A 27,641-nucleotide genomic window follows, 5' to 3' on the forward strand; every position below is an offset into this window, starting at 1 on the left:
TTCTAACTCTCTATCCCTCTCCCTTCCTCTCTGTAAAAAATCAATAAAATATATTTTTTTAAAAAATGTTTTGAATTTGACTCTAGCTGGTTTGGCTCAGTGGATAGAGCATTGGACTGTGGCCTGGAAGGTCCCAGGTTCGATTCCGGTCAAGGGCACATGCTTGGGTTGTGGGCTTGATCCCCAGTAGGGGGTATCCAGGAGGTAGCCAATCAATGATACTCTCTCATCATTGATGTTTCTATCTCTCTCTCCCTCTCCCTTCCTCTCTGAAATCAATTTTTAAAAAAGTATTTAAAAAATGTTCTGAATTTGGAAAAACACAAAAAGAACAGAGAGGTTAACTAACTCTCCTAAAAGGTATTGCTAATTACTAACTACTGCTAACCAGTATTAGTTTTTCTCCATTTCTTTCTCCTATTTGGTTCTTCATCAATGGCCTGCCCGAAGCAACTCTATGGTTAATCAAATCAGGGTGAAGATAGGGGTGGAGGAATTAGACCAACAGATTTCAAAATGACTGCTCTATTGCAGTTAAATCTAAATGCCAGTTTGAAAAACTGTGGATATTTGTTAATTGAAAAATTCATAAAAATGAATTACAGGTATATACTTTTCATAGCTATGCCTTCCTACTAAATGCAAATGAAAATATTTTCATTTACATTTTTATTTAAGAGAGTTATATATGGAAGAAAAATAAAACCCAAGTAGCATTTAACATAAATGATCAGAATTCTCTTTAAGACAATTAATCTGGTAGAGAGACAAGTAAAAGTAAACTAGAGCCACCACAGTCTTTTGGGGAGGGGCAATGAGGGCATGGACTAGTAAGAAATGAATACATGACTTGGGGTGGTGAACAGATGATGTGTTATAGATTTTGCACTAGAAACCTGTTTAATTTTTTTAACCAGTACTCCCCCCACAATAAATTCAAGTAAAAAAATAAAAGAGAAATGAATACAATAGGTTGTTTTCAAGTTCTTTTGTTTAACACAATGCCTTATAAAAAATAAACACTACACATTGATTATTAAGATCATCCTGGTTTCTCATCTTACCTTCAAATTCAACTCTACAGTTATTTCCAACAATATGTGCAACTTATTGGGGCTCAAATGAACACCTTTCCCCTTAAACTGATTCACCTTCAATATCCCCACTTCTTAAGAAAAGTATGGCCATCCTCTAAAGGGGGAATCAGCAAACTTTTTCTATAAAGGGTCAGAAGGTAATAGGGTTTCTGGACCATATACAGTCCCTGTTACATTTTCTTTGTTCTGTTTTTTAAACCTTAAAAAAAGTAAGACCCATTTTTAGCTCAAGGCTGTGGCCAGACATGGCATAGTCAGTCAACCCATGCTCTATATCCTTTAAAAGCATGGGTCTTTCCCATTACCACTGAGTCAATTCAATCCAACAAGCATTTGCCAAGTCCTTCAGATTCTTCGCCTGTGCTGTTTCTCGGGCACTAATTCCCTTCTACCCAATTCTACAATCCCAATAAATCCTTGTATTAAGAGCTGCTTTTCTCATTTGGGTGTACATTAACAAAGTTATCTTTCCTGCAAGACTTTCAATAGAAAAAGTATTTAAATAAGCCTAATGGATGTAACTGTAAAACCACAACAATCACTGAGCAAAAAATCTAGTGTTTGAGTATGTACAACTAGCTTTTTTCCAGAAATAAGTCTTTCCCAATCCAAGATGCTGTACTCACTTTTAGTACTCATTTTTATCAGTATTTTATGATAAAATATAAAACTGCTCAAAACACGGATGTTGTTGTATTTCAAACCTAGATCAAATCTTGTTCACAAGTTTCATTTTATCATTCTTGTTTTAAACAGTCAGTACTATCTTTTTTACAATCTCAAACCTCCCATAGTAGTTTTAATTGAAAAATCCAACCAAAACTTTAGATGTCACTTTGCTAAAGTCACTTAAGTCATGTCACTCCAATGCTCACAAATTTTAACCAAGTTTATTACCATGTTTCAAGATTATCTCCTACAGCTTTCCCTAATCCTTAACTATTCATTAATTTTATTTCAAAAACTACAGCCTCTCATTTTGTTTGTGTAACTGCCAACTATAAGTATATTCTCCCTACACACAACATTCTTGTTATTTACAGCCTTCATTTGTTACATTAGTATTGGCTTCAGGTACCTGATAAGTCAACATACCCCAGCTAAGAGTTGTAAATCCTTCTCAATGATAGGTTTCTGCAATTTTTGATTTTCTGAGTTTTGTGCTCTATCATTACCCAATTAAATGTACCCTGAATTATATATACACATATAAATTCCTAAATTTATACTCCTCCTTTGGCTAGGCTGCATTACTGAATTTTACCAACAGATGGCACACTACAAACACAAATCTGAAAATTTCTAAACTTTAATGTTCTAGTAAAACTAATTATAATCACAAAATGTTAGCACAAGAGAGAAAACTTAGTCAACTTCAGTAGTTAAAGAGATGCTGGAGTCAGATTAACCCAAGTTAGAATTCTAGCTCTGTTGTTCAGTATCTATGCAACCTTAAGCAAATTTCTGAAATGTGTTTATCTGTAAACTAGAATAATAATACCTAACTACAAATGTTGCTCTGAAGATTAAATAAAATAATCCATGCAAGATGTTTTAGCACAACACCTGGCAGCACATAATTAAATTCCCAACAATGCCTCAAAATTTCATATATTATAAATTCTTCCTGTCTACTAGGAATAGGCACACATACATTATAAATAACCCTCTAATAACATCCTACTCTCCAAACAAATCAATACCAGCACACCTTTCGTGCCTAAATGCTGATGGAAAAAACTGGGGGTGGGGGGGAGATAAAAAATTGCTTTAAAATTCTACTTCAAAGTAACATGTGGAAATATATTTTTACAACTAAATACACTCTATGACTCTGTATTAACATTAGAAAGGCGCACCCACATATGAAGGTTCTATGGGACTAACCTTCCCACTGACAACCATAAACTCTGGACAACATAAAATTTTTAAAATGACTACTTAGTGGCACTCAGAGCAACCAAAAGAAGGCAGTAATTAGATGGGGTCTGTATGTGAAAAAAAGTAACAGCACAAAGTGAGTTTCCCATTATTTTAAGTTTTTCTGTATGAAGACAGGACCCACTCACATCTACTGAACAGCTAAAACTCCAACAGAAATCCCAGTTTTATTGGCTTGAAGAACCAGAATACCAAACTCAAGATGGCAACAACAGCTGCAATGTGGTGGGGAAAAAATCCTGCAAAATAGTCACAGAAAGGGAACCCTAAATGCTTCATATTAACTGCTCAAATCTCTGGCTGACTCATTTTATATATATATATATGGCAGACTCCAAGCCAATCTAAACTAATAAAAGCCCAGGTGGTCATCACACCCTCGTGTGACGCCGCCACAATATGGCGGCGTGGAGGAGGCCGGTCCCGGAGTCTCCACTGCCTCACACGGAGGCCGGTCACGGCAAGGGGAGGGCAGTTGTGGGCGATCGGGCCGGCAGGGAAGGGCAGTTGTGGGCAATTGGGCCGGCAGAGGAGGGCAGTTGGGGGTGATCTGGCTGGCAGGCAGGCGAGCGGTTAAGAGCCAGTGATCCCAGGTTGTGAGAGGGATGTCTGCCGGTTTAGGACATCCCCTGAAGGGTCTCAGATTGGAGAGGGTACAGGCTGGGCTAAGGGACACCCCCCCCCAGCCCCCGCACAAATTTTGTGCATCAGGCCACTAGTTAGAATAAAACAACTGCACAGCTGATATGGCTCAATGGTTGAGCATCAACCTATGAACCAGAATGTCACAGTTTGATTCCTGGTCAGGGCACATGCCCTGGTTGCGGACTCAATCCCCAGTAGGGGGTGTGCAGGAGGTAGTCGATCAATGATTCTCATCATTGATGTTTCTATCCCTCTCTCCCTCTCTAAAATCAATAAAAATATATTTTTTTAAAGAATAAAACAACTGAGCAGATATTTTTGCTGCTCTCTGAAGGAGACAGAGTTTAGAATTTGAGTACAGTCAAGTTAATCAACTGTCTTATTCTATTCAGACTGCCATAACAAATACCATACGATTGGGTGACATAAACAACCAAATTTAATTTTTTTCACAGTTCTAGAGACTGGAATTCAAGATCAAGGTGCCAGCAGGGTTAGTGTCTGGTGAGTGCGCTCTACCTGGGTTGCAAACAGCTGTCCTTTCACTTGTGTCCTCACGTGGTGAACAGAGAGAGCAAGTTCTCTCGTGTCTTATAAGGGCCATACCTTCATGACCTCATCAAATCATAATTACCTTCCAAAGGCCCCATCTCCAAACACCATCACATTGGGGGTTAATTCTGGGGGGACGATACTTAATTTGGGGGGATGATACAAGCATTCAGTTCATAGCAACTACTTTAACAGAACCCACAGTCTCAAGGTTACATTCACAACGTCTATTGCACAATCTAAAATTACTAGATATAAGAGAAAAAACAGGAAAATGTGGCCCATACTCAAAAGAGAGGGCAAATTAAAAAGGAGTTTGCCTACTAATAAAATGCATATACTTAAAAAAATTAAACACTACAGACCTAGAAACTTCAAGTTATGTGATAAACTTGTACATAGGTCAACATGCCTGCCGACAATGGCACAATGACAAAGAAAAAGTAAGGCCAGCCCAAAGTAAAATGCTGAAGTATGTGGGCACCGCCTAACTTCCTCTTCCAGAGTCCAGTTTATTTGACCATCTGGCACTCTTACAAGCCCCTATTCTGACGTTCTGCGCTTACTCTTAATTGGCTGCCAACTACTTAACTACTAACTTGAAATTATTAATAATTCAGACGTGAATCCTCTGATACGGTTTTAAAGACACTGTTGAAAAGCCTCTGTGGAATGACAAAGAGTTGGTAAAAGTTTTGTACATTAAAAAATTAAACTAAATTCAGAGCCTTGACTATGTTTGTAAAGAGAGTCCTACTATATCGAATCTTATTTTCTGTTGGTTCTACTTTCCTGCTGATCATACAGTAGTTGTTACCTTAACTGTTTAACAGCCCAATATGGCCTCAGATTTGTGGAATAGAAAATAGAAGGGTAGCCCTAACCGGTTTGGCTCAGTGGATAGAGCGTCAGCCTGCGGACTCAAGGGTCTCAGGTTCGATCTGGTCAAGGGCATGTACCTTGGTTGTGGGCACATCCCCAGTAGGGAGTGTGCAGGAGGCAGCTGATTGATGTTTCACTCTCATGGATGTTTCTAACTCTCTATCCCTCTCCCTTCCTCTCTGTAAAAAATCAATAAAATATATTAAAAAAGAAAATAGAAGTGTAAGCAACTGCCATCCTAGCATACCATGGAGTCCAAGATATTAAATAATTGAAGACTAGACAGTCTAAAAAATGGCCAACCTCAATTTAGCTCAAACAGTAGTTTTTTTCCTGAGGTATTCTAGAGAAAGTCTTAGCTAGACTAATTCTTTTTTTTTTTTTTTTTTAATATTACTTTTTACTAGAGCCCCGGTGCACGAATTCATGCATGGGTGGAGTCTGGCCAGCCCACCCCGATGGGGCCTGATTGGGCTGGGCTGGTCGGGGGAAGGGGCCATGGGAGCTTGGCCAACCCGCCCCCAATGAAGGTGAGGGAGCCGATCAGGGGCAGGGCCACCCAGGGGGAGGGGCCATGGGCAGTTGGCTGGCCAGCCCTGCCCCTGATCAGAGTGGGGGTGCTGATCAGGGGCAGAGCTGGCTGGGGGGAGGGACTATGGGCCAATCGCAGTAGTGGAGGCCCACTGGAGGCAGGGCTGGCCGAGGGTAGGGGCTGCAGGAGGTTGGCTGGCTGGCTCTACCCCCGATCAGGCTGGTTTGCTGGCCACAGTGGGTGTCATAGCGAGCGGTCGTTCTGGTCATTATAGCGTTCCGATTGCTGGCTTTTTATATATATACATTATTATAATCTTCACCCAAGGATATATTATTGATTTTTAAAGAGAAGGGAAGGGAGAGAGAGAGAAACATCAATATGAGAAACATTGATTGGTTGCCTCTCATACACACCCTGATCGGGGATCGAACCCACAACCAAGGTAAGTGCACTAATTAAGGAATTGACCCTGTAACTTTCTGGTGTACAGGATGATGCTCCAGCCAACTGAGCCACCCAGCCAGGGCAACATTCAACATTATTAGTAACCAAGGACATGCAAATTAAAGCAATGAAGAACTTCTTCACATTCATGAGTCTGGCAAAATAAAATAACCTAATCAACTAAATGTTGGTAAATAAGTTTTAAAAATGGGGACTTTCTCTGTGTGTGGGTGAATGTGTCCTCATGGTACAAAGACCGGTAGCAACGCCCACTGAAGTGCTGTGTTTATCCACAGGCTAGGCACCTACCGCACAGGCACTGCGGGCTTCCAGGCACTACTTGCTGCTTGGTAATCTCCACCCTGACTTGGAGGAGCCATCCTCTCTAGAAGTGTAAAGGTAATGCAGCCCCCAAGCTCATCAGACATGTGGGGGGTACTCATAAGCTTGGGTGCAGGCACTACATCCAATCACAAGTCCATTCCGCTAGGTTAATGCTTGGACATCTGCTTTATGCCCATTAAATTAGAGGATATTTGAAGAGAAGCAACAGTGGCACCCAGCAAACAGATATAAATAAAGAAAGGAAATTTCTCTTCCTTACTGCAGGGTTAAAAAAATAAATAAATAAAAATGGGGACTCTTACACTTCTACTAGAGGCCTGGTGCACGAAATTCATGCACGGGTAGGGTCCCTAGGCCTGGCCAGTGATCAGGGCCAATCCGGGCCATCTGGCTGCCACCTGGAGCCTTCCTTCACTGGCTGCCACCTGGAGCCTTCCTTCACCAGCTGCCAGCCGGGGCCTTCCTTCATTCCATGATGCCCCCTAGTGGTCAGCGCACATCGTAGCAAGCGATAGAACTCCCAGTCTCCTGGTTAAACTCCCCCAGGGACACTTTGCATATTAGCCTTTTATATATATAGACTAGAGGCCCCGTGCATGAAATTCATGCATGGGTAGGGTCCCTAGGCCTGGCTGGTAATCAGGGCCCATCTGTGGGGTGACCAGTGGGGTGATCAGGGGGCCTCCGCTGGCACCCGCCGGTATTCTCCTTGGCCAACATGGCACCACCTGCTTGCTGGCCCTGCCCCCCGCCACCGCCGGTCACCTCCCTCTGTGGGGTGACTGGTGGGGCAATCGGGGGATCCCCGCTCACATTACCTTGGCTGGCCTGGGGCCTGAGGGCTGAGGCAGCTCCTGCATTGAGCATCTGCCCCCTGGTGGTCAGTGCTTGTCATAGCGACTGGTCGTTCCACTGGTCATTCTGTCGTTCGGTCAATTTGCATATTAGGCTTTTATTATATATGATTAGTGACCCGGTGCACAAAATTAGTGCGGCGGGGGGGGGGGGGTCCCCCTCAGCCCAGCCTGCACCCTCTCCAATCCAGAACCCCTTGGGGGATGTCCAACTGCCAGTTTAGGCCAGATCAACATCCCTCTCGCAATCTGGGACTGCTGGCTCCTAACCGCTCGCCTGCCTGCCTGCCTGATCACCCCTAACCCCTCTGCCTGCCTGATTGCCCCTAACTGCTCCCCTGCTGGCCTGGTCACCCATAACTGCCTCTGCCTTGGCCCCCTCACCTGTGACCCAGGCTTCCCTCCCTCTGGCCAGCCACAGGCACCTGGGACCTGGGACAGCCACAGGCGCCCAGGACTGCGGGCGGCTTCGCCTGGGCCGGCCGCAGCTGCCTGGGACCAGGGGTGGCTTCACACAGGCCTGGCTTTGTCAGGAAGGACATCCGGAAGACATCCGGTCTAATTAGGATATTACCCTTTTATTAGTATAGATTATAAACATGGTGGGGCAAAAGTAGGTTTAGTTATTAGTACACAAAACACAAAGTTTATTCTTATGTTATTATTTATTAGTTATTGTATTATTTTCCATATGAACAACTATAGACCTACTTTTGCCCCACCCTATATACTCTATGTGACAATACTATAAAAGCATGCAAAGGAACAGTAAAGACTAAAGTAGTGTTGTCTGCAGAAGCGGAAAATAAAATGGAATTTTGATGGGATACATAGGAGGGTTCAATTTTATTTGTAATTTTTTATTCCTTAAGCTGGGTAGTAGGTACATGTATGTCTGCTGTATTATGATCTATCAACTTTTATATATCTGAAATCCATACCAAAAACACAATTACCAAATAACTCCAATTATATACATTTCAAAATGTTATGTACTTGCAGTCAAATAGTGCAATTTAAATTCTTCACTTTTTTTATTTTTATTTTTTTTAATTTTTTAATATTTTTTTTTATTTTTTATTTTTTTTATTTATTTATTTTTTTTTATATTTTATTGATTTTTTACAGAGAGGAAGGGAGAGAGATAGAGAGTTAGAAACATTGATGAGAGAGAAACACTGATCAGCTGCCTCCTGCACATCTCCTACTGGGGATGTGCCCACAACCCAGGCACATGCCCCTGACCGGAATCGAACCTGTGACCCTTCAGTCCGCAGGCCGACGCTCCATCCACTGAGCCAAACCGGTTTCGGCTCTTCACTTTTTTTTAATATATTTTATTGATTTTTTACAGAGAGGAAGGGATAGAGAGTTAGAAACATCGATGAGAGAGAAACATTGATGAGCTGCCTCCTGCACACCTCCTACTGGGAAGTGTGCCCGCAACCAAGGTACATGCCCTTGACTGGAATCGAACCTGGGACCTTTCAGTCCACAGGTCGATGCTCTATCCACTGAGCCAAACCCATTAGGGCTAAATTCTTCACTTTTATTCCCATCTTTGTTAAAATATTTTCCCCAAAGCAACAGAATCTGTTGAATTAAATGAATCCATCACATATACCTAATTCAATGCAACTGTTGTTTTGAATCAATTAAAACCTAATACAACTGTTGATGTTTTCAGATGATGCCACAAAAAATTAATCTGAAAAAGAAATCTAAAGAAAATATTATTAGGACATTCTCTATTACAAAGCTTGAGCATTCATATTGTGAGTAAAATATATCAATCTACTGTCTATCCCTTAACATGATGATCAATTTTGTTGATACATTCATGATAGGTTTCTATGGTTTTTATTGAAAAGTACCCATCACAGCCCTAGCCGGTTTGTGGATACAGCATCAGCACGCAGACTGAAGGGTCCTGGATTTGATTCCAGTCAAGGGCATGTACCATGGTTGCAAGGGCATGTACTCTGGCCCAATGGCAGAGCACGTGCAGGATACAATCAATCAATGTGTCTCTCTCATATCAATGTTTCTCTCCCCCCATCCTTTCCACTCTCTCTAAAAATCAATGGAAAAATATCCTCGGGTGAGGATTAAAAAAAAAAGGAATACCCATCACAAAAATCTATTTAATTTCATTAGTGACTTTTCCAATCTACTAAAGATCTATTCAGACTAATGTCTCTGCACTTTGTCAAAATACAATGCATACAACTGATTTGTGAAATAACCTATCCTAAGGTTATTACATACACATTTGGCAACAAATAAAATTCTTCTAGGTTTTATAGTATTTGAAGGTATGGTATAATTTTTTTAAGGTAACACATTTTCCAGTGACGTTAACATTTTTACTTAACACCTATCATCTGAGATCTTACAAATATACATATACATGCCCCCGAATACCAAAGACCCTTCTCCCAGTTTTGTAATTTGGCAAGTCAACACCTACTCTACCACTTATTAGCCTTATGACCTTTGGTTCTCTGTTCCTTATGTAAATAATAAGAGGACAACAGTGAAGTAATTCATAGATATTTCCTGAGAATACTATATGCAATTGACATACGTAAAGAATTCAGAGCAATGGCCACAACTAAATGTTAATGTTACCTAATATGATGAAAATTTGTCTAAAGTCTATTACTCTTGCCGAGACCGGTTTGGCTCAGTGGATAGAGCGTCGGCCTGCGGACTGAAGGGTCCCGGGTTCGATTCCGGTCAAGGGCATGTACCTGGGTTGCGGGCACATCCCCAGTGGGAGCTGTGCAGGAGGCAGCTGATCGATGTTTCTCTCCCATCGATGTTTCTGACTGTCTATCTCTCTCCCTTCCTCTCTGTAAAAAATCAATAAAATATATTAAAAAATAAAAAAAATAAATAAAGTCTATTACTCTTCTTAGTCAAAAGTACCTTCTGACTTGTATGCATGCATATAAGCATAACCAATGGACATAAGACACGGGGGGGGGGGGGTAGGGGAGGCCAGGGGATTGTCAAGGGCAGGGGGGGGAAAAAAGGACACATATGTAATACCCTTTGTAATACTTTAAGCAATAAAAAAAAAAAAAAAAAGAATTACAATAAAAAAAAAAAAAGTACCTCTGGGTATTGAGTAAGGTAAATTATACTCAAGACAAGGAAGACCATTGATTCACATACTAAAGGGCAATTTATAGCCCTATATTTCTAGACTAGTTAATGCTTCCCCAGTCTCCTCCTCATAGTAATAGTCTGTTTCTCAAGGTAACTTTCCTTCTATCATTCCCATTCCTAACTGTCAGAGGAAAGTAGGTAAGCAAGCCTACTAAATTTCATTTAGTACGTATTTTTCAATCAATGAACTCTAGGCTCAAGGTTGTTCTATTCCTGAAAACGGCTTAACTCAAAAGCTTTTCTTCTTTCCACGAAGAGCTGGGTTACCAAAGGTTGAAGTTTCCAGAAGTCTGGCAGCTGGATAGTTGAGGTATTACATTATTAACATGTTTTAATGATGCAAAAGATGGACAAATTGTGTTTCACAGACTTTAATCCTAGTAAATTGCTCCTCAGGTTAAGCAGAGGAAAAATTATTAGCAGTCTTTTACAGTCAGAGAGTTTAAAAGTGATGTTCACAAAGGAATGTGACTTGGAAAAGATGCTTAGATGAAGAGCTAAGTCGACCAACTTCAAAGAATTATTTACCTCCATACACCTAAATTTCTTTAACAAGGTTCTAAAACAATTCAATGGTCAGGAAGCTAATCACACATTCCCCAAAAGATCAGACCAATTCTCTATATCCAAGATGAACTGACCCAAGGGTCAACAAAATATTAAAAGTACTAATTTAATTCAAGTTAGAACCAGTCATTTTTTATAAATATAAACTAGAATATGTCTAATTCTCCAAGTCAAACATTTCACTCATATTCAACTAATAATTGCAACAGTGACACACATAAGTTCTTTTATATAAATTCACATAAATCACTTAGTTCAAATCCCCATAGACAGCCATAAGATGCCCATATCCTAAACTAATCTTAACCTCTCTGAATTTTGCCTCCAGGTGCCAAACTTAAAACAGGCATTTAAGGAGGAGTCACTTAAAATAAAAAAATTATAACCGCCCTGGCTGGTGTGGCTCAGTTGGAACGTCATCCCATATACCAAAAAATGGCAGGTTTGATTCCTAGGCAAGGCACACACCCAGGTTGCAGATTTGAACCCTGGTCGGGGCATGTGTGGGAGGCAACAGATTGATGTTTCTCTTCTCTCTCACATAGATGTTTCTCTTTCTTCCTTCTCCTCTCAAAAATCAATTTTAAAAAATTATAACAGATATAGTTATATCAACAATCATCAATGGCTACTACGAAAACTATTATGTGAATGTATGACAGTGAACTTCACAACTGAAAGATCAGGTGGCTGACAACATGAACCTACTGGCCAACCTTCTATCATAAAAAAGGAAAACAGCCCTAGCCGGTTTGACTCGGTGGATAGAGCATCGGCCTGCAAACCAAAGGGTCCCGGGTTCCATTCCGGTCAAGGGCACATACCTCTGTTACAAACTACTCCCTAGCCCAGGCCCTGGCAACCAATCAATGTGTTTCTCTTACATGGATGTTTCTCTGTCTTTCCCTCTCTCTTCCACTCTCTCTAGAAATCAATGGAAAAATATTCTTGGGTGAGGATTTAAAAAAAAAAAAAAGGAAAATAACCAGACATGTGCCTCAAAGTACACAGCACTACCTGTGAAGTATTCTTGCCAAAATATCAAACTAGAATCTGACTGAGTCTTTAGAATAACCACTAGTTAACAGGAAATACAGAGGAGAAAAGGACATGTTACATGACACTACATGGATGCAGTCAACAAAATTCAAACTGTGGGAATTTCTAAAGGGCAAATGATCTAGATTTTGTTCGTTAAATAAATGGTAAATGACAAGACAAAAAAAGACGTATTTATCAACAAATGTTGTGTGGAATTCTTTGGGTCCTGATTCAACAAACTTACTGAAAAAAACATGAGACAATCAGAGAAATATGCTGAATATTTAATGATATTAAAGATTAATTGTTTAGATGTGTTAATAATACTTCAGATGTGTTAAGAGTCCTTATCTTTTTAGAGATACATGCAATGAACTATTTATAGATGAAATATATCTAGGATTTGCTTTTAGATTACAGTTGATCCCCTTACTTGCAGCTTTGCTTTCATTTCAGATATCCAAGGTCAATCGTGATCAGAAAATACTAAATAGAAATTTCAAAAAATAAACAATTCATAAGTTTTAAATTGCATGCCATTCTGAGTAGCATGCTGAAATTTCTCAACATCCTGCTCCATCCTTCCCAGGACTTGAATCATTCCTTCGTCCATCATATCCATACTGAATATGCCACCTGCCCGTTACTTGTAGCCTTCTCGGTTATCGGACTGTGTGTGTGTGTGGAGACGGGGGACGGGGGAACGGGACGAACCATATTCACATAATTTTTATAACAGTACATTGTTAATAATGTTCTACTGTATTAGTTATTATTGTTAATCTCTTACTGTGCCTAATTTATAAATTAAACTTTATCATAGATGTATGTATAGGAAAAAACATAGCAGAAAGTTCAGTACTATTCACAGTATCAGGCATCTAGTGGGGGTCGTGAACACATCCCTGGAGATAAGAGGAGATTACTATATCCAGTTAAGGGGAAGTGGGAAGGATAATAGAAAAAACAAAATTCATGTTTCCAACTGTTGAAACTGATCATGGGTATGGTGATTAATTTTACTATTTTATCTTTGTATATTTGAAATCTCCCATATCAGAATGTTACAGAGAGAGAATATCATAGCACTAGATCAAAAATATCTATCATTAGTAGAGTTCTCACACAAATTTTACAGGTGCTTGATTCAATAGATCTTTACTTAAAAATCAAAAGCTAAAATGAACATTTTAGCCGTAGCTGGTTTGGCTCAGTGGATAGAGCCGTCAGCCTGCAAATTGAAGGGTACCGGGTTCAATTCCGGTCAAGGGCACATGCCTGGGTTGCAGGCTTGATTCTCCAGTAAGGGACATGCAGAAGGCAGCCAATCAATTATTCTCTTTCATCATTGATGTTTCTATCTCTCTCTCCCTCTACCTTCCTCTCTGAAATCAATAAAATATATTTTAAAAAATAAATATAATAAAATGCACATTTTAAGTATTGCCTTAAGTATTACGTTTGCACATATTAAATTATGACTTCAACTATTACATGTTTTCATTTCGTCTGGTTCTTATTATTTGACATTTGCCAACACACACAGGCAAACACATTACTCCACAAAAGTAACCAAGTTTTGAATATTCTAACTCCTAAACATCTCAACCTTTTTCTTCTGTTCTTCATTTCAAGCTCTTAGTATTTTGGTCAGTTTTGCTATAGCCTCCTATTTATGGGTCTCTCTTTTCAGTTTTAGCATACCAATTCATCCTATATGTTGTTTCCTTAAATGAACCTTCAATATCTCCAGAAAAAAATCCAAACTCCTTTGCATGACATACACCGCCCTCAAAATCTATCTGGTCCTTGCCTATTTTAATAGTACTCTCATGAGTACTCCATATCATCCCATACTCCACTCATTCTAAAATATGTACAAGCATATCTAATTTCATTGTACTTCCCTTACTGCTCTTCGCAAATACTGCTTTGTTTTTACAAACTGAAGGTAAGACCCTTCAACAGCAAAACACTATAAGATGATGGCAAGCATTTTTAAGCAATCAAGTATTTTTAAATTAAAGTATGTACATTATTTTTAGATGTAATGCTATTACATACTCAACAGACTACAGTATAGTGTTAACATAACTTTTATATGCACTGGAAAACCAAAATGTTTGTGTGACTTGCTGTACTGCAATACTCACTTTATTACGGTAGTCTGGAACCGAACCCAAAATATCTCCATGGTATGCCTGTACAGTACCTACTTACTAGTTCCCAGAATAAACCAAGATGCTCGCCTCTTCTAAAGCTCAGTTCCCTTAGAATAAAATCACCAATTTAATGCCCCTTCTAACTCTAGGTTAATTCCAATTCCTACTAACTCTAGAAGACTAATTTCTACTATCAGAGCTTTGCAAACCTACTGACATCCCTTTTCCTCTCCATGATTACCCTATACTTTCACAGACTCTACACAATAGTATTCTTGTTTTTTGCATATATATATATATATATATATATATATATATATATGACTATTAAGTATCACTGTGCCTGCAACATAGTAGACACTAAATGTTTGTTTTATGAAGTAGTATATGCACCTTCCACTGATGACAAGTAGATCTTTCATAAATAACTAGGATGGCCCTAACCGGTTTGGCTCAGCGGATAGAGCGGATAGAGCGTCGGCCTGTTTCTAACTCTCTATCCCTCTCCCTTCCTCTCCGCAAAAAATCAATAAAATATATTTGAAAAAATAAAAATCAAAAATAACTAGGATGTAAGCTGTTTGAAAGTGGGAAACTTGTCTAACACATCTATGCCATTCCAGGGCCTATCACAGTGCCTGGAATATATTAAAAACTAAATAAGTGATTGCCAGATGAATAACACAAATATTTCCAGCAGACATAAGTAGATAATTTTGTGCAACATTTAAAATTTAATCCTCCTCTAGTTTTAAACTTGTATTTATTGGTATTTAGTTTGTTTTGTATTGTTTTTTAAAATATATTTTTATCAATTTCAGAGATGAAGGGAGAGGGAGAGAGATAGAAACATCAGTGATGAGAGAGAATCATCGATCCGTTGCCTCATGCACCCTCCTTACCCTGGATCGAGCCTGCAACCTAGGCATGTGCCCTGGCCGGGAATCGAATCATGACCTCCTAGTTCATGCATAAGTGGACGCTCAACCACTGAACCACACCAGTCGGGCTGTTTGAATTGATTTTTGGCCAGTTGACTGATTCGTTTTACAGCTTTTTAAAAACGGAAAATATTTTTGTATGCTTTCTTTTAGTGTCCAAGAAGAAACTAATTACCAGAAGCAAATGCCTTACATAAGAGTTTATAATACGAATTATACAGTGCTGACCTAAAGGTTGAAGAGACTCAACATTTTATCATTATTGGAGATCCTCCTCAGTTTCAGGTTTCACTATAATTTAATTGGAATAAAGAAAATCACAACTCAATAACAGTCAGGACTCAAACAATGTAAAGAACAAAATCAGACTCAATTTCAAATTTAAAATCAGACTCAATTTCAAATTTTAAAGTAAGAATTTCTTCCCTTTAGAATCAACAGGATTGCTAACAGCATGTACAACTAAATACTGAGTTCTTACTATGTGCCACGGACAGTGCTCAATGTATGTTTGGGGGATCACATCTATTATTTTTAAGAACATTGGACATAAGTAAATACAAACAGAAGAAACTCAGACCACACCTTAATGTTTGAAGGCTAGGTTTCCAAGTATGTAGATAGCATGACATTAAGAAGCTGGCTGCATTTAAGAACACCTGAGCTAAGACTAAAGAATTACAGACTTTCAGTAGAAAGTCACTAGAAACAAAGTGGTGTGGTTGCTTTAAAAAAACACATTAGGAAGCAACAGCTTTGAAGATGGTGAATCATCTTATTCCCATTTTCTAATGTATCTAAAAAAATTTTTCAAAATACTGAATGGGTATGTTCAAGTGTATGCTATTTACTATCTAAAAAGAGAAACCTAGACACATCACGTAAGAGTCAGTATTAACGGTTTGCTTTTTTTCCCCTTAAACAAAAGGCACTTTGACTCAACTTCCCCCCACACCCCAAAATAGGTTCCCTTAAAATCCATTTAAGTAATAAATTTAAAAATTTAGCGACGGTAAAGAAACTTAAAATACCCTTCTTTTAAAAATTAGGAAAAAGGCAAAATGGCGTTTTTATTGACTACGTTTCCAAAGAAGGTGGAAAATAGTGGAAGGTGCGCTTTTTGCTCCAAGTACGGCACTTGAATCGGCTTCTGAAGGAAAGTAAACCTGCCAGACTCCAGCAGAGAGTTGTTTGCCTGAAACCTATCAAGTTCAAGTGCTGGACCAGAAATCCATACCTCACTCTTGAAATCCCTGATCTAAATGACTTTCTTTAAAGGAATTTGATTCCTGACCTTACCAACAACAACAAGAAGCTCTATCAAGACCTGCAATGCACCGCATGCCTCTCTCCATACTGCACCTTCGGTTGAAAACACGACCAACCCTGCTCCAGGGCACCGGATGCGGTGGTTCGACATACACCTAGACAACGCATCGCCGCGGTACCTACAGGAGGGCCCCCAGAAAGCCCCTAGTTCCTGCTAAAGGCAATTCCAAGCCAGAGCTGCCGTCGATATCGTTAGATCCCTCCCTCTTGGCTCCAAAAGGGAAATGTACCTGTGGAGCACCCGCTGCGCAGCAAACAGGGCACGGCTCCAACCTCGTGTCCTCTCTCCCTTTTGTGTTCCCTCGCAGTCCTCCCTCCCCGGGCAGAACTTGAGCAGAGCACTTGGCCGCCTGATCGGCCAGCTCCCGGCGCCAGGAGGATCGCGCTCCCGGGAGATGCAGAGCTCGGAGGCTGAGCGCGGCGCCTGGCGCGCAGCAGCCGCGCAGCGCGGCCAGGGGCTCCCTGGCTCGCGCCTCCCCGCCGCGCGGGGCCCTCGCGGGGGCTCCGGCTCAGCATTCCCGCGACGAGCTGTTGCACCAGGTTTGCTACCGGCGTCCTGCCCCTCACCCCGGCATGGACCGCACTCCCGTCCGGCCAGGGCAAGTCCGGAAGTCTCCGGGCAATTCGGGGGGTCCTTCACCCTAGCCAGCGCGGCTCGGCGCACACCCCGGTCTGCTAAGTCCTACCCCTTCCCTGCCCACCACCCCCAAGGCCATTTCCCCCGCCGGCCGGGGACTGCGTGGGAGCGGTACCATTCTCCTCACGGGGCGGACTCCGGAAGGGCAGCAACTCCTCCTCCTCCTCCTCCGCGGCCTGTAGCCATCTATCGGGAAGCGTCTCCGGAGTCGGCAGCTGAGGCCGCCGGACAGGGACAGCCCAGGGAAATCTCAGCACTAACTCGGCTCGGGCGCTAGCAGCAGAAGCCGAGTCTTTCATAATTGTGCGACCAACTCCGCCGGGTGACCCGCCACAGGGACGCGCCCGCGCCCGCCTCCGCCTCCGCCGGCGACGGGGCTGGAGACGGACCACGTGAGAGGCGCGTCCTGTGCGTCGCCGCCCGCCGCCCGGGTCACGTGAAGGGCGCGCGCTCCCGCCTTCCAGGCGGCCTCCGTGCGCGCCGCGCGCGCGCACGCGCTGAGCACGGGTGTCTCAGCCCCCGCCACCAGGGTGGCCCGAAGTGGGTGGGGTGCACTCCCCAGATCTCCTTTGGACACGGAGGCAGGACTGGCACGAACTTCTGTCTCTGCTCCGGGTTTGAGCCCGGAGGAAGCAATAGTGGGAGGTGAAGGTTGCAGGCCTCCGGGATCCAATCTAGAGTTGCCGCGTGCGCTCATCTGCATGTCACTGGGCCTGGCCTCTGGCTAAGCTCTCACGCGGCTTCTCCCAGCCCTTGGTGCCTCAGCGAGGACAGAGGCCTTGAACAGTCCTCTCCTCGTCCAAAATGCAGAATCACCTTACCCCCAAACTTGTTCTTCCTCTGGTTTCCCGTTTCTGCCGGCACAAATTATACTCTCGTCTCCAACTTTGGGCACCATCCTGTCCCTCCAAAGATACGGCCCGCAGACACGCATGCCCCACACACCTGAACCAGAGACTGCGGGTTGTTCCCGGGCCCAATGCATGTCTCTCTGTCTTTCCTTTCCCTTTGTTATCACTCCAGTCCAGGTTTGACTATTGGGGATAGTTCACTAAAAGTTGCTTTTCACACATCACATTCTGCTCCCCCAAAACTTCCAGTTCCTCCACTTTAAGAGTTCCTCCCTCTGCCCTCGCCCCCTGTGACTCGGTTGGTTGAGCTCGCTCTGGGCACTGAAAGGTTACTGTTTGGATTCCCAGTCAGGGCACAGCCTGGGTTGGGGAATGGACCGCCCCGCCCCCGACCCCCTTCCCCCCCCCCCCCCACTGGGGGCATAGGCAGCCAAGGTTTTGCTCTCCCATCAATGTTCCTCCCTCTCACTTCCTCTCTTTCTAAAAATCAATGAATAAAAAAAAAAAAGTTTCTCTGAGACCTGACTCTTAACTTTAGTAGGGATATTGAGAAAGCTTAGAGGCCATAAAATATGAACTAAGCCTTGGGGAAGAATTGGAAAGGTTTGTAGAGAGGAAGGGAGTTCCAGATAAGGAGAACACTTAAACAAAGGCGGGAGGCATAACCCCATCATATTAACTTTTGTAAGTGTATCACTTGGTTTCCAGTAATAAACCCAAACAGCCTCTTCCCTAGGCATAATTTGAGAATGATCCTTAGGTTTTTCTGTACTTAAAACCCTTCAGCATCTCTTGTTCTTAGAACAAACCAAATAGCTTAGTATCTGACCCCATTTTATTTTTTCAGTCTTATCTCTAATCACTTCTCCTAGTTACCTTTCTACCCCCTTCAAATATCTATCATGACTCAACTCATAGGTACCTTCATTCAATATATTTTTTGTCACAGCATTATTTATAACTAGAGGCCTGATGCACGAAATTCATGCAAGAGTAGGCCTTCCTTCCCCCAGGTGCTGGCACCAGCTTTGCTCTGGCACCTGGAACCCAGGCTTCCCGCACAGCCCCGGCTTCGTCCAGAAGGTCGTCTAAAAGGACATCCAGTCTAATTAGCATATTATGCTAATTAATAGATCTATAATAATAATAGATAGCCAAGATATGGAAGCAACCTAGGTGTCCATAGATAGATGAATGGATAAAAAAAGACATGAGATATCCTATATAATAAAAGGGTAATACTGTAGGCAAATTGACCAAACAGCGGAATGCCCATGGCCCCTCGCTCCAGCCAGCCTGCCCCCAAAGGCCCTGATTGGGAGCAGGCCGGCTGGACCCCACCAGTGCACAAATTCACAGAAACAGAGATCAAACTGATGGTTGCAGGGGGGGGAGGGAAGCTAGGATGGGTAAAAAAGGTAAAGAAGAATATAGTCAATAATGTGAAAAATTTGCATGGTGACAGATGAGTACTGGACTTAGTGAGTTGGTCACATTGTAAGGTATATAAATATGACTCACTATATTGTATATCTGAAACTAATATATTTTACACCAACTATACTTGAATAATAATATAAAGAAACAAAAAATTTTTATAAAACACTAAAATAAAGTGTCTTCTTCCACAAAAAAAATTTTTTTTGTTTTATTCTACCCCCAGGTGCACCTCCTATATGTTCCCTTTGCACACTATACAGTCCCTGTTATAACATTTACCTACTGCATGCTAATTACCAATTTACTTGCCAATTCCCTCACCTCTTACCACTAAATGTCATAATCTTATCAATCTTATTCACCAGTGTGTCCCACCTTGATAACATATATGAAGGAATTATTCAATATTATTTATCAGAGAAAAAAAACAAACCCTCTGATAGGCCAGACTCTGAAGCTATAACTTTGTCCTCTTATTCTGGCATGCAGAGTTTCATGTCATATTAAGATAAAATACTACTTATACCTTGCAGAGAGTTGCAGGAAGCATAGCAGAATGTGGAAGTCTGTGTTCCCACAGTATGTTGTTTAATCAATCAGCCATCCTTTATTCATATTTGTTGAACATCCACTGTTGATCACACAGTGTGCTCTAGGTCACTCCCTTGCATGGTTCAGGCCCTGTGCTACTATTTGTGCCTGTTTCCTGAAACATTTTGTTCCAAAGCTGATCAACTACATTGGCCTACGCTTTGAAGTGTCTGATTCCCTGCTGCATGTGGTATGTAGGAAAAACTATGAGATGTTCTATAAGAAAGTAGAAGTGTGAAGATGGTGATATAGGTAAATGTGGTACTTGCATCCTCCCATAACCACATCAAACTTACAACCAAAATACAGAACAACAATTAGTCAGAACTGCCTGAAATCTGGCTGAATGGAAGTCCTACAACTAGAGAATCAAAGAAGAAAGCACGCTGAGACTGGGAGTAGGAGTGGAGGTGCAGAATGGGCTGGCCCGACTACCCTCCTGCAGCAATTTTTTAATCGGGAGGGATATCTTGGCTGCGGAGGCCACCTGTGAGAAGCAAGAGGTCCAGACCCACACCAGACCCCTCAGCTCAAGGTTCCAGAACTGGGAAGAGAAGTCCCCATAACTTTAGAATATAAAAACTAGTGGAGATTGTTGCTGAGTGACACAGGTTGCTGAAGACCTAGACAGCTCTTCTTAAAGAGCCAGCACACAGACTTACTCAGGCTCACTCCCTTTGAGCTCCAGCACTGGGCAGCAGCTTGAAAGGATCCAGGGACATACAGGGAAGAACTAAATTGTCTAGCATCAGGGCAAGAACTTGGGGGTAGCTATCTCCCAGACAAAATTGCTCCCAGAGGTCATTGTTCCTATGCTGAAACCTCCCAACCGCAGAACTGACTGGCAGGTGCTATATCTGAGTCTCCATCAACCTGGCTCACCTTGCCCTGGTGATTCCCTGAGACCCTGCCCCACCCAATTTGCAACCCCACACAGGCTGTTTGCAGCAGCTTTTCCATATGAATGGCCTGTCCTGGCTCAGGTTTCAGACTTTCCTAAAATCTCTCAAACAAGGAGGAGCTGGACTCAGTGTGCCCTATACCTCTTGATAAGCGGCCCCAGGCCCAGCACTAACAGCAGCCTGCTTTGGTTCACAGTTTGGTCTCTCCTGGGCACCTCCAAGCCCAACACAAGTGGCAGCTGTCTGCAGATCACTCTGTAACTTGTACTGGGTGGCCCCAAACAGGGAACAAGCAGTGACTGACTTTGCACCTCCTGGGAGATCCCAGAGCACCTGGAGGACAGCTTCAGACCTTATAAACATGGTTTTGAATTCTGTATCCAGATGAATGCCAGATTACAACTCTACACATCCACAAGCAACATACTCAAGGAGCAGACTTGGTGAGCACCAAAATCACATTGAAGCAAGTCCTGCTCCATAGGAGTTCTCCTGCACAGCAGCTCTTCCACCATAGTTGCATCTGGTCCTTATAGCCAATTGGCCTGGAGGTCAATTCCTCCCAGTGATGCCAACAGCAAGACAGGCTCAACTACAACAAGATAATGCAGCCCTAGTCAGTCTGGCTCAGTGGATAGAGCATCGTCCTGCAGACCAAAGGGTCCTGGGTTCAATTCCGGTCAAAAGCACATACCTTGGTTGCAGATTCCTCCCTGGCCCAGAGCTCATGCAGGAGGCAATCAGTCAATGTGCTCACATCAATGTTTCTCTCTGTCTTCCCATCTCTCTTCCATTCTTCCTAAAAATCAATGGAAAAATATCCTCGAGTGAGTATTAACAAAACAAAAACAAAAAAAACAAAGACAGTGCACACAGCCCACACAGTGACACACTTAGAGTGCCCAACTCAGGTGACTAGGGAGACTGAGCCACTGGGACCAACAGGATACCTGCTACACAAGGCCACTCTGCCAATTCCAGGAGATATAGCAGCTCTAACTAATACATAGAAACAAACACAGGGAAGCAGCCAAAATGTGGAGACAAACAAATATGTCACAAATGAAAGAAATGGAAGCAAGAAAACTACTGGATACAGAGTTCAAAACCATGGTTATAAGGTTACTCAAGGATCTTCATGAGTTTTAAGGATTTTAGTGAGAATGTCAAAGACATGAAAAAGGACCAGTCAGAAATTAAGTATAGATTAAATAAAATAAAGAATAATTTACAGGGATACAATAGTTGAGTAGAGGATTCCAAGAATCAAATCAACAATTTAGAATATGAGGAAGCAAAAAACACCCAAGCAGAAACACAAAAAAAAAGAAAAAAAAAATCCAAAAATATGAAGGTAGTGTAAGGAGCTTCTGGGATAACTTCAAGCATACCAACATTCGCACTATGGGTGTACCAGAAGGAGAAGAGAGGGAGCAAGATAGTGAAAACCTATTTGAAGAAATAGTGACAGAAAAATTCCCCTACCTGGTGAAAGAAATAAACTTATAAGTCCAGGAAGGGGAGAGTTCTAAACAAGAGGAACCCAAAGAGGCCCACACCAAGACACATCATAATTAAATTGCCAAGGGCAAAAGACAAAGAGAGAATCTTAAAAGCATCGAGAGAAAAGCAGTTAGTTACCTACAAGGGAGTACAGTGGGGCCTTGACTTACGAGTGTCCCGACTAACGAGTTTTTCGAGATATGAGCCATCTCTGGGCCGAATTTTTGCTTTGCGTTGAGAGCTAAAATTTGGGTTATGAGCCAGCTTCAGATACCCCACTGCTAGTTGGCGCAGCGAACGTCACAGTGAACGCCACAACATCAGCCCTGCATCACGTGTCTCACTCGTTCACTTTAAGCGGTTAGCTCTTAGTTGAAGCATCAGTGTTGTGCTTGCATTTGTGCTTGCATTTGTGCTTGCAGTTATTTTGCAAAACTTTGTATTTTCAACCATGGATCTGAAAAAAGTAAGTGCGAAGGACAGTGCTGAGAAGAAGTGGATGATGTGCATTGAATTAAAGAAAGAAATTATTGAAAAACATGACCAAGGTGTGCGTGTAATCGACTTGGCGAAGCAGTACGAGCGTAGCACTTCTACTATCTGCACCATACTGAAGCAGAAGGAGTCGATACAGGCTACAACTCCAGCCAAGGGCGTTAAAATAATTTCTAAACAGCGGACATCTATCCATGAAAATATGGAGAAGCTGCTAATGGTGTGGTTAACGGAGAAGCAGCTCGCAGGAGATACCGTGACGAAGGCTCTAATCTGCAAGAAGGCACGAGCTATTTACGCTGATTTGCTGCAGCAGACCCCAGGCACTTCAATGGATGAGGCATCGGGCAAGCTGTTTAAAGCCAGTCGGGGCTGGTTCGAAAATTTTAAAAAGAGGACTGGCATTCACTCCGTTGTCAGACATGGTGAGGCAGCGAGCGCGGATATAAAGGAAGGTGACATCAACGAGCTAATCGAGGAGCACCCCGAGGAACTGACAACGCAGGAGCTAAAGGAGCTACAGAGGCAGCAGCACACGGAGGTTTTGCAGGAAATAGATGCCACGGAGGAGAAGGAGGAGGAGGAGGAGGAGGAGGAGGAGGAGGAGGTTGTTATCTCTATAAGTGAGATAAAGGAAATGTTGGGAATGTGGGAGAAACTTTCAGACTTTATTCAAAAGAAACACCCAGAAAAAATTGCAACTGGGCGTGTGATGGAGCTATTTAATGACACTTGCCTAACTCATTTCAGAAATATTCTGAAAGGGAGGATGGAACAGATCTCATTGGACAGGTTTTTATCGAAAACTCCTGTAGATGAAAGTGATGAAAGCGTGGCGAAAAGGGCAAAAATCAGCAAATAAGATTCAGTTATTCAGTTATTCAGTTCAGCCTTTTTCCTCCAACTCCATCAGCATCTTTAAGTCATTTGATCTCCAAGGTAAATGCTGTACATTAAACATAATAAAATAAATTTATTGCACTACATTCTATTGTTCAGTATTGTGTTTTTATACAATATTCGTTATTTTTAAATACAGTTTTCTTATTTAAAAACATTTAACAAAACAATTGCGGTGGTTTTTGGGTGTCCAGAACGGATTAATGGAATTTCAATTCATTGTAATGGTGAAAATTGATTTGACATACGAGTAATTTGAATTACAAGCTCCGTTACGGAACGAATTAAACTCTTTTTTTTTTTTTAAATATATTTTATTGATTTTTTACAGAGAGGAAGGGAGAGAGATAGAGAGTTAGAAACATCGATGAGAGAGAAACATCGATCAGCTGCTTCCTGCACATCTCCTACTGGGGATATGCCCGCAACCCAGGTACATGCCCTTGACCGGAATCGAACCTGGGACCTTTCAGTCCGCAGGCCGACGCTTTATCCACTGAGCCAAACCAGTTTGGGCACGAATTAAACTCTTAAGTCAAGGCCCCACTGTACCCATATGACTGTCAGCTGATTTCTCAACAGAAACTTTGCAGGCCAGAAGGGAGTGGCAAGAAATATTTAAAGTGATCAATAGCTGAACCGGTTTGGCTCTGTGGATAGAGCATCAGCCTGAGGACTGAAGGGTCCCAGGTTCGATTCCGGTCAAGGGCATGTACCTTGGTTGCGGGCACATCCCCACTGGGGGCGTGCAGGAGGCAGCTGATCAATCTCTGTCATCGATGTTTCTCTCTATCCCTCACTCCCTTCTTCTCTGTAAAAAATCAATAAAATATATTTAAAAAATAAATAAATAAAGTGATCAATAGCAAGAACCTACAACCAAGATTACTCTGTTCAGCAAAGCTCTCATTTAGAATTCAGGGTCAGATAAAAGTTTCACAAACAAGAAAAAGCGAAAGGAGTTCACCACGACCAAACCAGTATTACATGAAATGTTGAAGAGTATTCTTTAAGAAGAGGAGGAGGAGGAGGAGGAGGAGGAGAGATAAAAAAAATATGAACAATATAAAGGCAACATTACATATCTATCAACAATTGAATCTAAGAATCAAAATAAACAAACAAGAAATCTAATGAACAAAATGAACTGGTGAATAAAATAGAATGAGAGGCATGAAAACATGGAAAAGATTGACAAATCTCAGCGGGAAGCAGGTAGTGGGGCGGGGGAAGAGATTAATCAAAGATCTTACCTATAGACATAGACAGTAGTATGGTGAAGACCTGGGGCAGGGTGGGAACTGGGTGGAGGGGGGCAATGGGGGGAAAAATGGGGACATTTGTAATACTCTCAAAAATAAATAGTAAGCCCTAGCTGGTTTGGCTCAGTGGATAGAGCATTGGCCTGTGGACTGAAGGGTCCCGGGTTCGATTCCAGCCAAGGGCACATGCCCGGGTTGCAGGCTCTATCCCCGGTGGGGGGCGTGCAGGAAGCAGCCAGTCCATGATTCTCATTATTGATGTTTCTATCTCTCTCTCCCTCTCCCGTCCTCTCTGAAATCAATAAAAATATTTTTAAAAAAATAAATAATAAATAAATATTAAAAAATAGAATGCTGGGGATATTAAAATAATTTAAATAGATTAAAGCATCAAAATAATAAAATAGAGCCAATATATAAAGTTTTTAAATATAATTTTCTCTGCTACTTAAAATTAGACACTTATAAATGTTCAGCAAATTCTTTGTTTATATAAGCAGGTAGTGATTAAACCAGTTCCAACAAATTTTGCTGTTCTTTGGATAGAGGATTAATGGATTTTCTTAGGCTTTCTTTCAAAAGAATTAACCTGGTTTGCAAGAAGAAAGCTTATGAAATGGCAAAATCAAAATACATGGAATGTTTCAAATGTTAATCTTTAACCCCAGTAGCTTAATACACTCCGTGGCATATCATAGGTATTCAAAAAATAGTTCTTGATAATTGAGATGAAAATCAGCCTTCTATTATTATGTGTGAATATGCTAATTAGTTACACCATATACAAGTAATAAACATTTTTTTAACCTATATCTTTGGCCTTAGTTTACTTTTAAAGGAAAAAAAATCTTTTTCAACTTTTCAAACTCTGCCCCCAAGTGACTAGATTTAGGCAAAAGCTAGAACAAATTAGTAGTAACCATAGAGAGAAATTCCCCTTTGAATGTAGCAAAGCCCTTGTGTTGATGAAGAATGTTATTGCTGGGACTATATGAATTTCTCTGAGGCACATGTGCATGTATAATGAATGGATTACTTTGGCTGGACAGAGAATTTAGAAGGGTCTAGGACTAAATGCATCAGACTATGATAAACAATGATCATTTCCTAAAATTAATTTTGATGGTATAGCTATTCCTAAATCATTTGACTCAACTACTTTCTGAGAAAGTGGGAGTGGGGGGTGAAGGAGGGGAAAATGATGCAGCTTATGTAAAAAACCAGTCCCTACATTTCCATTAAGGCAGAGATTTAATCACGTAAAATTGAGGAATGAATGATCAGATTGTACACATTAAGCGATCTTGGATTTCGGAATCATGAAACTGATATAGATTGTAATTTTTATAATTTTTAAATTTTTAATTGGTGGTTCTAGTTGTGAATTGTTTTTCACTTGCACTGACACATCAATGTGTTTGAACAAACCCAAGGAGTAAGATATGTAAAAAAGTAAGTCTGTTTAAACTTGATTATTTAGTTTGAAATATGTATTTGCTTTGATAATTATTCTGGATTGCTAAAAAAAAAAATGTTCTTTTTAAAAAATATATATATATATATATTTTATTGATTTTTTTATAGAGGAAGGGAGAGGGATAGAGAGTTAGAAATATCGGTGAGAGGGAAACATTGATCAGCCACCTCCTGTACACCCCTTACTGGTGATGTGCCCGCAACCAAGGTACATGCCCTTGACCAGAATCTAACCCGGGACCCTTCAGTCCACAGGCCGATGCTCTATCCACTGAGCCAAACCAGCCAGGGCAAGATGTTCTTTAAATAGGTAAATAATTGAGAACTAGGAATCTCAAAAAATGATTTTCTGATACTGGAAATTATTATTTTTACTATATAGTAACATGACTAACACATATTTCTTAACTTAATAGCAATTTACTAAGATTTTAACATTATAAGTTATATAATGAAGGTCTTAAAGTATAAGTTACATGGTATTAAAATGAAGTTACTATATGTATGTGTTTATATGTATGAGTATGTGTATACTTGCCTCACTATTCTTAAGAGATTTTCATCTTGTTTCATGAGGATCTCAAAGGAATAACATTCAGGTAGCTAATCTTAACCTAATAAACTTCAAGATCATAGGAGCCAATTACAGTATACATAACACCTTAAGTAAAACTAAACATGTAAACATAACCAAGCAACCAGCTATTAATTGGCTCTGTGCTTTGAATAACATTTAAATACAATATAGGTGCATAATACTAAATGATTACAAATGCATAGCTGAAGGAGTAAAAACATAAGGAGAGATGCAGATGAAAGGTGATGAGTTGAACACACTTAATTTTGCGCCCTTGTGAAATATGATGAAACAACAGTTTTCAAAGATATTTCATGAAAAATTTCATACATATACAAAAGTAGAAACAAATACCTATCACCTGTATTTAATGATTATCGATATTTTACTGCATTTACTTCACCTGTTCTTTCCTTTTTAGCTGAAATTGATTTATTTTAAAGTAAATTATAGACACCCTGTTATTTTGCTCTTCTGTATTCCAGTGTGTATATATAT

The 27,641-nt window shown here is 41.1% G+C and overlaps 1 protein-coding gene across 10 annotated transcripts in view; it reads right to left on the reverse strand.

The window, feature by feature from the left end:
* Positions 1–17,530, reverse strand: part of TRPM7 (transient receptor potential cation channel subfamily M member 7) — a 121,568-nt gene extending 104,038 nt beyond the window's left edge. For 9 of the 10 annotated variants that reach the window (XM_036301331.1, XM_036301308.1, XM_036301323.1 and 6 more), the window contains exon 1: positions 17,262–17,529. In XM_036301331.1, coding sequence (XP_036157224.1) covers positions 17,262–17,264 — 3 coding nt within the window. In that variant the 5' untranslated portion in view covers positions 17,265–17,529. Of the gene's footprint in view, positions 1–17,261 lie in introns of all 10 variants that reach the window. The other variant, XM_036301341.1, reaches the window with a different exon arrangement.
* Positions 17,531–27,641: the final 10,111 nt, after the last annotated feature.

Source organism: Myotis myotis, unplaced genomic scaffold (assembly GCF_014108235.1).
Source record: "Myotis myotis isolate mMyoMyo1 unplaced genomic scaffold, mMyoMyo1.p scaffold_m19_p_1, whole genome shotgun sequence".
Taxonomy (NCBI): Eukaryota; Metazoa; Chordata; class Mammalia; order Chiroptera; family Vespertilionidae; genus Myotis; species Myotis myotis.